The sequence below is a fragment of the Prionailurus viverrinus genome, chromosome A2, assembly GCF_022837055.1.
Source record: "Prionailurus viverrinus isolate Anna chromosome A2, UM_Priviv_1.0, whole genome shotgun sequence".
Taxonomy (NCBI): domain Eukaryota; kingdom Metazoa; phylum Chordata; class Mammalia; order Carnivora; family Felidae; genus Prionailurus; species Prionailurus viverrinus.
In genome coordinates, this window is record NC_062562.1 from 140,153,139 (window position 1) to 140,169,062 (window position 15,924).

General features: G+C 41.0%; 1 protein-coding gene across 4 annotated transcripts in view; it reads right to left on the minus strand.

Moving 5' to 3' along the window:
* The window catches only part of AASS (aminoadipate-semialdehyde synthase), a 62,415-nt gene extending 50,278 nt beyond the window's left edge, over window positions 1-12,137 (minus strand). For 2 of the 4 annotated variants that reach the window (XM_047849782.1, XM_047849781.1), the window contains exons 1-2: window positions 10,550-11,584; window positions 3,977-4,201 (exon numbers count right to left, since the gene is read on the minus strand). In XM_047849782.1, coding sequence (XP_047705738.1) covers window positions 3,977-4,186 — 210 coding nt within the window. In that variant the 5' untranslated portion in view covers window positions 4,187-4,201; window positions 10,550-11,584. Of the gene's footprint in view, window positions 1-3,976; window positions 4,202-10,549; window positions 11,585-12,003 lie in introns of those variants that run through there. The other 2 variants (XM_047849779.1, XM_047849780.1) reach the window with 2 other exon arrangements.
* Window positions 12,138-15,924: the final 3,787 nt, after the last annotated feature.

A 15,924-nucleotide genomic window follows, 5' to 3' on the forward strand; every position in this document is an offset into this window, starting at 1 on the left:
TCTTGACTTTTGTAGCAAAAAAAAAAAAAAACAATTAGAAAATTTACCACCTATTCTTATTTAAGTCCCGTTAATAGTTTAATCATAACCACTAACACACATGATTTAAAAATACTTGTGAAATGTATAATTTATATCAACAATGCACTGAAACACTACATGCAAAATAGTAATTTATTACTTAGGTTTTTTTGTTTGTTTGTTTTTGTTTTGTTTTGTTTTTTGAGAGACAGCCTGAGCAGTGTTGGTGGGGACAGAGGGAGAGACAGAGAATCTTAAGCAGGCTCCACACTGGGCATGGACGTCATGGCTGTGAGATCATGACCTAAGTCAAAACGGAGAGTTGGAAATTTAACCAACTGAGCCACCCAGGCACCCCTTACTCAGGTATTTTTAAAAGAAAGACATGTATCTGCAATATTTCCTTTCCTTTCTTTTTTTTTTTTTTTTTGGTTCAATTACTATTTATTACTGCCCTATTCTGTCCATCGGACTGTGCTACAGATGAGATGATAAGATACACAAAAAGGCAGACAACACCCCTCCTGTAAAGGCACTAACAAAACATAGTAAAAAGAAGTCAGGAGCACAGTAAATGAGACCAAATTCAAAAGAATTGTGCACAGCAGAACCTAAGTGATACAGTAGTTTAATGAATACTGAGATAATTCCTGGGTAAGACTACCAAGGAAATACGCAAACTTAAAGTAATCTTGAAGCCTAGGTAGGATTTGGAAAGATGGAGGTGGGAAATGCAACATGGTAATATCAGTAAGAGGCACTGAAGGAATACATACAAATTTGCAGCCTGGAAAATAAGGAGATATTAAGGGCATAGTGGGTAAATCAATTTGGAAAAGTAAACTAAGTATTATCATGGTGAATATGATCTTTATGGGATAAAAAAAATCATCATTTATTAATAAATCAGTACATGCTTTAACTGAGTTCTTTTCATGAATTATCTCATTTAATTTTCATAAAACTCCCATGAGGTGGGTGCTATTATTGTGGCCATTTTATCAATGGGAAACCTGAGGTTTACACATTTATCTGAGATTGAATAGCTAGTACATGGAGGCAATAGACAGTCATTTCAGATTTCTAAACAAAAGGAGCAGCATGATCCAGGCAGAATTAAAAGAGCATCAAAAGTGGCCGTTGAATAAAAGGAAGATGAATCTAGTTAGGAATCTACTTCAAAGGAAGCTATAAGAAAGACACTACAAGAATGAACATGTAATTCATACCTTGTTTCTTTGAAAATAATCTACCCATTTATAACAGACTGGTTAAATAAATCACAAAAAATCATGGAGTAATTACAACAGAATAATTATAGCACAGCCGTTAAACAGAATGAAGCAGATCTCTATGAACAGACATGGAGTGAGTGTCAGGGTATGTTGTCGACTAAACAAATAAGGTGCAATACAGTATGTATAGTATACAACCTTCTATATAAGAATACACACACACGCACGTGGGCGCCCGCACGCGCTCATGCACGCACATTTTCGCAGACAGAAATATAGAAATAATAGATGAGAAATGACAATAGTAACCTATGCAGTGGGTGGGAAGAGGATCTAAGGGATTAAGATAAGAGGGAGACTTCTCTGCAGCACATCACTGTACATCATTTTCACCTTTGAAACTTGTAAATGTTTCACTTATTTTAAAAATATAATTAAATCAAAAAGGATATTAAAGCAACCGTTAAAATGTATAGAAAAAATACAAATAAATCCAGCTGTAGATCACAACGATGGTGTAACTACACATTGTATAATTCACATAACTTGAATACAGCACTCTGAATATTTGTTCTGAGATGTATTCTAAAACAAAAAATAATTTTCAACTAAAAAAATTAAACTGCATTTAATAAGTTTATTTTTTATTGAGGTAGAAGTGACATACAACATTATATTAGTTTCAGGTGTATAACATAATAATCGATATTTTTACGTATTGCAAAATGATCAGCACAATAAGTCTTGTTAACATCCATCACTATGCATAGTTACAGAATTTTTTTCTTGTGATGAGAACTGTTAAGATCTACTCCCCTAGCATTAATAGGTTTATCCTTAGTTGTAATATTAGTATTGTGATTCCAAAACTATTTTATGTATAATATAAGATAGAGCAAAAAACATGCATTAATGTTATAAAGAATTAAAATTTTCACTGCTGGAGAAAACATACAAATATAAAATTTTAAAGGTAAGAAAAACCTGCACTGTTAAAATTTTTAATGGAAATACCAGTATTAACTCATGATTAAATAATATATATGCATATGTATATTATATATGTATGTATGTATTATATGTATGTTATATGTATATATATGTGTATGGGTATGTGTAATCTGTGTATTTCTTAGTTTGTCCACTAAAGGGGCTAAGAACGACACTATCCCGGTAAAAATAAGCACACCTAACACGAGATATCAGATCTTGGTTTCTATATACTAAAAGAAATCAGGGTTCCCTGATGAAATGGCTAATCCCAGGTGTGGGGCAAAAAAGCACAAGGTGAGGCTAAGACCATATGTTGCTGCAGGAAACAAGAAACCTCAAAAATAAATGGATTCATGTCCAAAGACATAGGAGCACCCTTAAAGAGACCCTCTATCTCAAATTTGGGATAATTCGGACATTTAAGAAAATGGTTAATAGATTATCAGCAAGGGAAAAGGCTCATACATCCATAATGATACTCGAAAGAGCAAAAGAGAAAGGAAAAACTAAAGGAAATCTGTTTTCTGCAGAAGAATATCAGCAAATAACTTAGAAGAGTGATAAAATTAGAAAATCATCATTTTGCAAGCTTCCACGGGAAAAAATGATTCAGGCAAAGATTATCAATGGATGCTAACTAACATCTTTAGCAAAAGGTGGTTGAGACACAAGCAGGAGATTCACCGCTCTCAAAATATCATCCCACAGATGACTCAGTAATTACAAGGGGAAAAAGGTACTTATACAATGGAGAGATCTGGTGGTAACCACCTCCGCCAAGTGACCACAAATTTCTAACCTTGGGACAACCTGATATATTGTGTCTCTGATGTGATCCAATGGGAAGAACATAGATCACTTACATCACATTTATATCAAAAGTGTTTAACCTGAATGTAAACACCAGAATAAAAACAAGACTAATTACAACCAGAAGCAGATGATTTTACAAGTCAACTAGCCTGGATTCTTCAAAAAGAGTCCATACCACAAATCAAACAGGTGTGCTGTTCTAGATTAAAAGAACTAAAGAGACATAACAATGAATGCAATGAACCTTAATTAAGCCTCAATTAAAATTAAAAAAAAATAGGGGTGCCTGGGTGGCTCAGTCGCTTGAGCGTCTGACTTGGGCTCAGGTCATGATCTCCTGGTTCCTGAGGTCCAGCCCCACATCGGGCTCTCTGCTGACAGCTCAGAGCCTGGATGGAGCCTGCTTCGGATTCTGTGTCTCCCTCTCTCTCTGCCCCTCCCCGCTGGCACTCTGTTTCTCTCTGCCTCTCAAAAATAAAGAAATGTAATAAAAGAATTTTTAATAAAAATTTAAAAAAATCGTGAAGACCATTGAGACCATTGGGAATTTGAGATGGGCTATGTGAAATGATATTATGGAATTATTAATTTCTTAGGTATGATGGTTATGTAGGAAAGAGATTTATTCCTAGGCAAGGCAGTTTTTTATTGACCTTAGTCTCCCCAGTCCCAGAACTAGAGTCACACCTGGAGACATGACTATAGGACACCACCTCCTTCGAAAGGCAATCCCTCCACCCCTCAGCTGGAGAAAGCATGCAATGGAGTGAAAATAATACTTATTGACTGAATACTGGACCCAAGGAAAAATTCTGAAAGAGAAAGGGATACTGTCATGTGGCATTTACATGACACTAGCAAACATTTTATTTTTACTCTGATGCTCCTTCATTGAAAAAATTAGAAATGTTTACCTTGTCATGAATGGCCCGCCGATTGGAAGGCTGTATTAAGACTTTGTACCCCAGGTTGGTGATCCCTTTGATGTGCCGGGGGGCCAGGGGTGCCCTCCGCTCCCAGGCGTTCACATCCTCCCGCCTCAGGGCCATCACAGCCTTGTGGTGAAGCCCTTTGTACAAGCTGAGCCCCAGCCTGCCCAGTTTGGTCCTTTGTACTCGTAGCATCTTGAAACCTGGTGACTGAAAAGACACCATAAGAGAATAGCGCAATAAAAGGCAGGAGGGCTCACAGATCAGTTCTGGTCTCCTGAGAAATCTGCTGTAAAATCCAACCAACTCAGATGGAACAGATACAAGAGAGAGGAGGAGAACCCTAGACGATAAAAAGTGCTCCTTTACTCAACAAACCCAAATTTCCACCAGTGAGTTTATTTATTTCCAAAATAAGAAAGTACTGAGCAAATTATAGGACACTAACCAGTATCTGCTAAGCCAAAACCGTTCTTTATACACAGTAAAACCTTGGCTGGAGAGAAGAATTCGTTTCAGAAACGTGCTTATAATCTAAAGCACGTGTATATCAAAGCAAATTTCCCCATAAAAAACAAAGGCACCTCAGATGATTTGCTCCACAATCCAAAAACACTCATTAAAAAATGATTACAATACTGTAATATAGTACAAAATAATAAGGAAAATACAAAATATAAAGAAAAATAAACAAATTAACCTGCACTTACCTTTTTTTTTATTTTTTATTTAAAAAAAATTTTTTTTCAACGTTTATTTATTTTTGGGACAGAGAGAGACAGAGCATGAATGGGGGAGGGGCAGAGAGAGAGGGAGACACAGAATCGGAAACAGGCTCCAGGCTCCGAGCCATCAGCCCAGAGCCCAACGCGGGGCTCAAACTCACGGACCGCGAGATCGTGAGAAGTCGGACGCTTAACCGACTGCGCCACCCAGGCACCCCAACCTGCACTTACCTTTGAAAACTTTCGCATCTGGTGTGAGGGAGACAAGAGAGAGGAGGGTTACTGTGTAGGACAACTTTCACTATCACTAAGGGAATCCCTGCTATCTGTTAGCTCAATGGAATCTTTTTCTTTACATGCAGCTTTAATGAGGAACCTATCCAATGACACTTGCTTTTGCCTTCTTTTGAGGATTTCGCGGAAATGGGACATTGCTTTGTTAAACAGGTGCATAGCTCTCACTGCTACAGCCTTATGGGAGCGGGTCTTTCCTACAGAGTTTTGCACTGTTTCCCACATTTTACACATCTCCCTAATCTCACTTGAAGTGACTGATTCCTCTGCCTTTTTCTCTTCGTCCTCTGCAGGTGAGATGCAGATGTTAGATTTATAAAATCTTGCAATTTCAGCCACTTGCATACCTCATTCACACTTCGCGATGATTTCCTTCTTAACGTCCACCGTAATCATCTCCTTCTTATTGCCTTTCTTTTCAACTTTTTCTGCATGGGGGCTATTGTATAAGCTCACACGGATATTGACTACAGTACAGTATTAATAAACTCTTGTCATATACTGTATTTAATATAACTGGCAATAAGGCAGCAAAGGAAAGGGTCTTTATCTGCAGGCAGCCTGACCTAGAATGGAGCAAAGCACTCCCAAGCTTACTCTTGTATGGAAAAGCAAACGACTGCCTATAGGTGCTTTGAAGTGACAAAACTACACTAGTGCCAGTTGTGGGCACCTTCCAATGTTCTGGAAAATCACTGATTTTTGCCAAACACCGTGACCTGAGACTGAGCATTTGAGCATGGGGGGAGGGGGGCGATCACCCACAAACCCGCAGCGAAAGAGAGAGAGAGAGAGAGAGAGAGAGAGAGAGAGAGAGAGAGTTGTGATCATGTGGCATTCGGTACCGCATACTACTCATATTGCAAAACATCACTCTTTTATCAAGTTAGAATGTATTAGAAATGTTTGCTCGTCTTGTGGAACACTCGCAGAACAAGTTACTCGCAATCCAAGGTTTTACTGTATACGTTTCATCAACCATGTGTCCAGCACAAAAGTTTTAAGCATGTTAACCTAAAATGCAAGTACAGGAAGATAATTTGTGCCAATTTTGATGGCATAAAGGTTGGAATCCTATAATCATGTGCAGGATTCTTGACAATCCAGCTCCAACCTCTTTTGAGTTTTATCGCCGACCAATCCTTAAATTAGTGCTACTTAAAGTGTGTTTGGAGCCTGTTGTAGGTCAGTGAACTGCTTTTTACAGGTCCTGTATGAGCTATGTAGAAATAGGAAGTAAGCACTTGTAAATCTTTATATCACATGATCATTTTTGCAGTAATTCATTGTTATTGAGTTTTATGAAAGTGTTGGTCCTGGCAGATTAGAAATTTAAGACAACAAAACTAACATGTTTCTTCACCATAGCTGTTAAAAGTTTAAGAAGCGCTGTCTTAACCCTCCCTGACTCTTTTGTTGCTATAAACATGCTGTTCCCCTTTTCAGGATTTCCTCTTCATGCCACTTCCTCCTGCTTTTAGATTAAACCCAGACCTATCTCAACCAGTTTTCTAACTGCTATTCCAGATTGCATAATTCCACTCATTTATTCAATCAAGAAATGTTGATGAGAGGCTTACTATGCGTCAGCAGAGAGTAAGTTTTATATAAAAGCATAAGTATCAAACAATACTCTGTTCCTCTTCAAATGGTTACATATACTTGGCAGTCAAATGTCATGTCAGATGACAATTTACTTTCAATGATTTTATGTTTAAGGATGGCATCAAAATATGGGGACTAAATGATGTCACACCTTCTAGAAATTTCCCACCAATCACTGCTGGCATAGATAAAAATTCTTATGGAACACATTTCTGTTACATCAGACTGCAATCTCTAAATCAGACTCACTTTGCAGATGGAAGTTTTGTCTAAACAGTGGCGCATACAAGTGCATTTCCTGGGGGCAACTACTTGCCACTTGAGATAGAAAAATTATAGGTCAACTCACAACACAACAGACTAAAAGAACAAAGCAAACAGCAAGGAGATCAGCTAAGAAGCTTTAGAAAGAAGAAAGGCAGGAAGAAAAACAATGTCCACAGCAAGCAAACACGCTGATGATAGAGCTCAGGCTAACTTTTACTTGGGCCAAAATACTGATGAGCAAAACTGCCATATATTCTAATTTTTGGTTTATTCATAGTTTTGTTTTTAAAAGAGATTGTATTAGACCCAAACCCAAGCCCGAGCCCACAACACTTCTTCTCCCCAAAACAAAGGGAAACCTGCAACTCTCATAGAACTGAAGTCCCTATGTTCTTAAATAAAACCAATTCCAAAGACAAGTGAGGTTTGTTGAACACACAGATGAGCCCAAAAATGGTCCCATCTTCTGAGCAGGGGCTCTATTTCACACACCATAGGTGACCAAATGACCCTGCATCCACTATTCTTAGTAGCAATTCTTGGAGCCAATATGAGGGAACACAATCAGATAAGTTAGTCTCTCTCCTCGTCCCAAACTTGATTTATAATCGCAGCCTCCCCTCACTCAGTGACCATCCCACCCCTTCCTCCCCACCTCCCTTGTCTGGGGTGGGGGATACAGTGTAGGAGGAGTCACGGACATACACACACATGTGTTTGCAAAGGCAGAACTTTCCGTGCAGGCTAGAAAAGGAAAGGAGCAGGGAGCGACACTCTGAAGTTGATTTGGGAAGCTGCTTTCACTTTCACTTCTTCTAGGGAATTCTCAACTCATAATTTCTGTAGCTTTGCTTTTAAATAAATGCAACAGTAGTTAGCAATGATTTAGCATTATGTACCAAGCACTATGCTGAGCTCTTTATAGACATTATTTCATTTCCTCCTTGCAAAAATCTTAATGATTAGATAACTGTTATTATCTCTATTTTACAGATGAAAAACTGAACTGGAGTCCGACTAGAGTTGCTGCTTTTAAGCAGAAGCAGGATTCCCGGGTTAATATTTAATACGTGGGATTTTCTCTTTGTCAAAGCCTGCAGATCTACACCATGTAGGTCTGATGCTTGCTACCGCTGCCAGCTCGTTTCAGAAATAAAAGAGATCCATATGGCATCGACTTTACTAGAGTAAATGATCAGTTCTCCCCTCCAGGATGGGGTGCTTCTGTGGATCCCTTTCCCATGTGCCACCGAAAACCCTTCCTGAGTCACTGCCAAGGTAAATTCTACGTTTCTGGGTGCTTGGAAAAAAAAAAGATTCAATTATAGCAGGTATTACTGTGTTAGTAATTGCTTGAACCTTGAAATTGGGTCTCAACATGAAACTTTCCAGGCCCACCATTCATTTCACCCTAAGGTCATCAAAAAATCTGTAGCAGTGAGGATTTCTTCATTGCTCTTAGGGAGGGCACTGCAGGGTCTGGTATTTCATGGATATGCCCAGGTGGGCTGTTTTGGATTTCCCTGTCCTGAGTTTTGTGGGCTTTTCCAAGAATAACAGGAAATAAACGTAAGGTGTATTTCTGGCAATGCTTTCAATGCAACGAAGCAGGAAGACCCCTGGCTTATCTACTGGCTCTAGTGAGTTCACTTGACAGTGCGAGGTGCTAATGACAGCCTGTGGCAGGAGAAAGGAGAATGTGGGAAAGCAAGAAAATGAGAGGAGAAGACAAAGGAAGAGTCAGAAGAATAAGGAGGAGGAACAGGAGAAGAGGAATACGGGGTAGAAAGAGAAGTGTCACATAGGCAGTGGAGGGAAATAAGACTCTTCTCCTGACAATTTCTAAACAGTCTTTCCTTCATCATATGAAAGACCAATGTTCCAAATACCATAAAAATGAAATTTAAAAGATTCTTCTCTCTGTTTTTATAAAATCGGATCTGCACTAAGATAAATGTTTTTACTTACCTAGGATCAATCAGGAATTTGAAATGACTCTAAACACTTATGGGAGTATTATAGTGAATTACACAGACATGTACTGTGATAGGAGGAAGATTAAGGGGCTGGACGTAGCAATAGAACATACTTCTCTTTCCATCTTTCAACAGGGGGAAGACTGAAGAACTTCTTTTAACTTCTAAATTCTCTATCTTTGCAACGTACACATGAGAAAGGGGCAGAGGGAGGACATGCTAAAATGTCCTTAGTATTTTCTAACCTTTTCAAGAGAAGTGAAAAGGAAAATGGTGATTAGATGACAGGATGGATGGATAGGTAGATGGATAGACAGACAGGGCAAGCCTGGCATTCCATACATATCCCACCATTTTCTTTCAGTTACTATGAAATAAAAGATCATCATCCTAAATCACATGAATGAACCAAAGAAGATTTTGTGAGATGTATTCATAGGAAATTATATCTGACAAAAAGCCACCTACAAGGGCAGAGAACCACAGCTCCACGGCCAAGAGTCTTGGCCCACACTACATATTTGGTATCCAGACCACAGTAATCCTGGAGAGGCCCGAAAGAGTTCCAAATTAATAGGACACCTGGTGATGGCCTAGAACTAATCCAAATACCTCCCAACCCCAAGGCTTGCTAGAACGAGGCTTGGGCATGCAACAACACCATCCTCCATACTTTCACTTCCCCTTGCGTAGGTACACTCTTGTCATGCTTCCACACGAAACCTTTTATAAAACTGTTAATGCTATGTTAACAAACAAATGAACAAACAAACAAAAAACAGTAGACTTGGGGTAGGGGGAATCTAATATTAATTAATCTGGTCTAGGAATATTCATGTTTTCAAGCAGCTTCTCAAAGTCATCCAAAGATCTAAGATCCATGACTCTTCTGGTCTTTAGCCCACAAATTTAGTATCATTGAGATGGAATGCAAAGTTCATTTTAAGTTGGACTCTAATCCAAAATGTTTATCTGCTTGTCTGCCTCTTTGCTAAACTGTAAATGCTTACTCTGTGACCTTGGTACATAACTTGACCTATTTGTGTCTCATCTGCAAAATGGATTCGTATTGATATCTACATCTCAGGGCTATTGTGAAGTTTATCTGAACTCATATGAGTAAAATACTGAGTACTGTCTCGCATGCTGTTAACACTCAATAAATGTCAAGAACAGAAAAAGGCTCCAAGCCTGCTTCCACCTCAAAGGTGAGCACAACCACACCACTCACAGAAAACACTACCTTTCTGTCATCTTTGTCACACTGTAGTGAGGCCTTCATGAGGACTCCACATTGATCCCCCCTCCCTTCTTTATATTTTTCAAGGAAAACAAAACAGAGCCCAGTAAGCCCTCTCTTCACTCTGCAGGCATGGGTGTTCAAGATAAATAACTTAATTTAAATACGGCATTTCATTAAATTTATGATCCATTTTTTTCACATTTTAGCATCCCTGAAAGAGGAATGCATTTTACAATTGATAGCATCTTAGATTAGATGAAAAGGGTAATAATGTTGTTATTTCCCATGCGAAATATACCATTTCTGTGATTCCATTAGTTCCATAGAATTTTTTTGTGGTCTTACCAAGGAAACTTGCCACTGTTTGCAATGTTGTTTCTATGAGACAATTAACAAGATAATATTTCGAAAAATGTAAACTTTTGTTAAATGGGCACTGCATACATACCGAAGATCACTTCCAAAATCCTGAGCCAAGGTCCGTTAAGGCTTACATAAAGTCTTATTTGGGGGTGGGAGGGAGGATTCCATCGCAAATAAATCAAAGTTCTGATGATGTCACCAATAACAAGTGAGATTGACAACAAATACGATTGTCTGGGGAACGGGAATGTCACTAGGGAAAGTTGGCCTAGATCTTTGTCCTCCTAACTCACTTCACAGAATGGCCACAAGCGTACAGTGCCAGAAGGTCATGTACCCATAGATTCACTAATTGTTATGGAGAAAAAGGGGGAGGGCAGCGCAGGTGACAAAGTAGACACAGAGAGAGACATACAGGCATCCATGCAAAGTGCTATTGGTGGCTTTTTTTTTTTTTTTTTTTTTTTTTGCTATCAAGTATGTGAAAGCTACCACCGGGGTCAATACTTGGGTCCCATGAGTAGCTACATCGGCATAATCACAGCTACACCTTACCCACATTCTGATAACTGATGGCTCACAATATCAAAAAATGTTCACCTTTGTTCAGGTTACTAGACACTCGCTCTCCCCTTCCCTTCTTCTCCCACACTTCACCCCACTCCCCTAAAATCAGTGTCTGAAAAGCACATCTCTTCGGAAGTTGTCAGGGCATTTAGCCCAACTCAATCAAGCAGAGTAGGTAACAAATGGTGGTCTGCCTGCGCTCCTTCCGCGCTGAAGTGCTCACCCTGGACTCACAGCCCCACAGGGTCTTGGGAGTTTAACTTTCTCATGCCTTCTAGATCCATTAGAGAGTAGCCTGGGGGCAGTTTGCTGAGGGGGCCCTACCTAAAGAGAATGGCCAGCCCAAGATGGTCTGGGTGAGAAGTTTATGATCAGAGTTTGGCTAAGCAGGCCAGAGGTGGAAAGGACAACCGCGCACAAAGAAAGCTGGGGGTAAGGGAGAGGATTGCCCCCCACAGACTCCATCAACCACACACTGCAGCCAGCCAACCACCTGATAAATAAGCCGAGTCGGAAAATTAACAGGGTGTTCCTTCTACAGCTTCAACGCCTATCCTTTACTCCCCAGCAACAGCCCTCCCTTCCCCCGCCAGAAAGAAGAAGAAGAAGAAGAAGAAGAAGAAGAAGAAGAAGAAGAAGAAAGAAGAATAAAAGAGGGAAAAGAAAAGAAATTCTAATTGCCACCCCTTCCCTTTCCTATTCAGAAATTCCAGTACGGCGCCCACAGCCCTTCCCCGCTCCAAGGGAAACGCTCGCAAGGGAGGCCCAAACGCTCGCCACCCTCTCCCTCGCCCGTCCCGGCAACGGCCGGGTTCCGCGGAGTCGCCAGGTCGCCCGCGGCGCAGGGTGGGGGAGGCCGAGCTCGCCCGCCCCTCTCCGAGGACAGTCGGAGCCTCGCCGGCGACCTCCAAGTGCAACTCGCTGGCTGAGCCCACCGCCCGTCGGCCCAGCCCCTTCGGGCGGCCTCCTCACCGTGTCCTCCCTGCTGTGCCGACCGGTCCTGCCGCCTCCGAGCCCCCAGCTCCGGACTGGGTAGGCTCCGAACTCCCAGCAGAAATTGGGATGGGAGCCGGGAGGAGGAGGTGTTTGCTCAACTTCTGAGGACGTCATGCCTCTTCCTCCCGTAGCCAATCAGCAGCCGCCCTGAGGGAACAACCTTCTGCTCCGCCAATCGGCGGCGCTGCCAGGTGCTAGGTCATGCCCTGCCCCTGCTCCTCCCCGAAAATCCTTCTGCCTTCTAGATCTCTGACCTGCGTGCGTCCTTAGCTGGGGGCATCACGTTCTCCCAGGACTTTGTAACTGTCCGTAGCAAAGGACAGGCGGAGACACTGAAGGACGAAAACAGTCCGGGCATCATACACTAAATAGATGTGTGTACCTGCTGGAAAAAAGTTGCAAGCCCACGTGTATTACGTTTGTTTAGCGATATACACTTCTCAAAGCATTTTCACAGCTTCATAATAAGCCGATGAAGCCAGATGACAGTTCTTAGAACAGTTGAACAGTCCAACAAGCTGAGACTAGGAAATTAAGTGTAGTGTATCCCATGAATATTAAGAATCTATGTGTATATGACGAAGTCTACTATTCTTAAAAAGTCTTGATGGGGCGCCTGGGTGGCGCAGTCGGTTAAGCGTCCGACTTCAGCCAGGTCACGATCTCACGGTCCGTGAGTTCGAGCCCCGCGTCGGGCTCTGGCCTGATGGCTCAGAGCCTGGAGCCTGTTTCCGATTCTGTGTCTCCCTCTCTCTCTGCCCCTCCCCCGTTCATGCTCTGTCTCTCTCTGTCCCAAAAATAAATAAACGTTGAAAAAAAAAATTAAAAAAAAAAAGTCTTGAATGGCCTTAAAGGGACAGGGGAAAATGCATTTCATAAAGACTAGCCTCAGCACTAGACACTGAAGAAATGCCAGATGCTCATCTGTGGTCCTCCTAGGGAGTCAATGGTCAAAGAGTAATTTTCCCTCCCGTTTTTATAACTTTCTCCAATACTTAGACTTTTCTCATACCTAACACGAAACTCTTGTGTCAACAATCTAGAGCTTAGAACATTCTTATAAACTCCACTTGTACTCAAGTGCAGAGAAAATTAAAATCTTTTCTGCAGACTGAGACTGTCCTCTGTATCTTTAACTTCACATACCCAAAATCATATTCCTAATCACTCCTCTAAAGCCTTTCCTTCGTGCTGTTTCCCAGTTCCATTCTTGATATCACCAGCTTCCTTATCACCACTGGGCCAGAACACCAAATCTGTTTCAATTCTTCCTGTAGTCTGTCAACCTTACCCCTGGGGTTGACTCCATCCTTTAAAATCCCTCTACTGTCTCTCTTACCCAAACCTCTTTTATACACTACCTAGATCATATTCCCTTAAGGACACAACTCTGATCATCTCATTAGCCTGAGCAAAAGCCCCTGGGACTATCCACTATTTGTGGACCATTGTGCAAAGTCCTTCACACAACGTGTGAGTTGCTTAAGATATGGCTAAAATCAGCCATCTTAGCTTTATTTCCATTGAAGAATCAGCCTTTAACGAACACTGAAACACAGTCTGTGCTTTGCTATATCCTTAAGGATTAGGAGCCTGGATCAGAATCCTTACTTTCCCACCTTAAGCTGTAAATCATGGGCAAGTTACTTCATTTTCAAAAAAAGCCTAGGTTCCCTTATCTGTTGGTAGACCAATAACAGGAACTACTTCAAGGGGGTCATTATGAGGATAAAAGAAGATGATGCCCAAAGTGCTCTTCCAAGTGTCTAAAGAAACTGACAGTTATTATTTATCTCCCCTCACTGCCTGTCCACTTACCCATAATTCTTATTGACAAAAACACTCACCTCTCTAAAACTAATCCATCCTTTAGGGTTCAGCTCAAATGCTACTTCATCAATAAAACTGTCCCAGAATATCAAGCAGATACGATCTCTTCCTTCTCTCTTCTGGGTCTGCCTCTCTGGTTGTACTTACCACAGTCTTCCTCATGCAATAGCCATTTCTATCTATCTTATCTCCACTTGTCATCACCATTGGCTCATAAAAACTTTGATAAAAGCAAGTATATGTTTGTGTGTGTATATCCTTATTCATTTTTATTCCATTGCTTCTAACACAATACTATGCATATGACAGGCCAGTCAGAGTCTCAGAAGGAGACATGGCACAATCCAACCGGGAAAATTAGGAGACACGAAAGGAGTAAGTGTGTGCAGCAGTAAAGGAAGGGAAAAAAAGATGCTGCCACATCCTGGGACTAGCAGCAGTGAGAACCACCTGCAAGCCTTAATGTGGCCAGGGCAACAGATTGTTACCAGGACTCAGAAAGAGCTCTAGCTGTGGTGTAGCTGAAGCTATAGAAGTGTCACTTGACAGTGGTGGCTTTTTTTAGCGGGCAGGAAGCTGCCTAAGGAACCGATAACTCCACCCAGAAGGAGCCACCTAAGGCACGAGTCAACAAACTTCTTTTTGTAGAGGGCCGGAAAATAAAGTCTTTAGGCTTTGCAAGCCATAAGATCTCTGCCACAATTGCCCAAATCTGTCATTTAGACTGTAAAAAGCAGCCACAGACAATACTTAAATGGATGGGTGTGACTGGGTGCCAATAAAAGTTTATTTATAAGAAAAAATTACAGGCCAGATATGGACTGGGGGGCATAATTTACAGACCTCTGGCCTAGGTAATGAATAACCCCCCCTTCATTCTCCAGAACACAAGGAAAGGCAGAGGGTTGGTGCAGCCCATAAATGTTAGTCCCTCGGAGACAGAGCAGGTACCAAGGGGGCAGAAATTATAGAAGATTCAAAGGAGAATATTCAGCACAAAAAGTGTTCAGCAAATGCTTGTTGAGATTAATGAATCATATGACTGGTTACTGTGAGTTCCTCTACAAATGGTTGAACACTCATGGGAAAACCCTTTCCCTGAATGGACAAATTTGGGAATGGGCCCTGGACCATGGTGACTCCACCAAGGATCCATAAGGCCCAGTCAGCCTCTCTCTTGCTTTAATTTGAAACCCCATGCACTTCTGACCTGCCCTCACCTTGAATAAATATTAACCTGGCCCCAAATCCTTCTTCTGTGAATTCTAAACTACTGTTCAAATGCTTATGGTATGCAGGAATTTTGCTAAATATGCACATGAGAAATACTAGTTCTTAAAATGGGGAATTAAAATGTTTTTCATCATAGTCATATTTGTTTTAATAAGTGTGACAGTTCTCAGAAATTTCTTCCCAATGAAAAGGGGCAACAGATGAGACTAAAACAAACCTGGGATATACCCCAAGGCAGCCCCCACAGTCAACCCCTCAGACACCTTCAATATGAGCGACCCATTTCACCCATGTGGGGTGCTAGGTTGACACTCTTAAATTAGAAAGCTGATCTGGGGCCACTCAAGCTGCCTCTCTTTCTCCCCACTTCCTTGACTTCCTCTTTTCCCAAATTGCTGCTTTGGTTTTGCCCTTCCTGAGAGACAATGAGGGTAGTAGTTAGGTATCCAAACATTGCAGTGAGCTGAACCTAGACATAATCCCTCCTTTTCCACTCACTAACAAGCCATCTTGTTTCTTCATTTTCCCCATCAGGATAGTGGGATATATCATAGAGTTTGCAAGAAGATTAAGTGATGCATGTTCTCAACATATGTGAGCTATTATTGGTGCTTACTATTTTATTCTATCTCATCTTCTCCTCCCCCCCCCACTTTTGTGTGTGTGTGTGTGTTCAGAATTCACTCTCAAACTTAAGTGAACTTTGCTATAAAGAGAAAAGAGGTGAGCATTTGGAGGGAGGTGGTGCAAGGAATCCAGCGTACTATTAAGTTTGTTCTGTTTATTTCTCAAGATTTTATGTTTCTTACATGAACAGCAATTTTTACTATATCA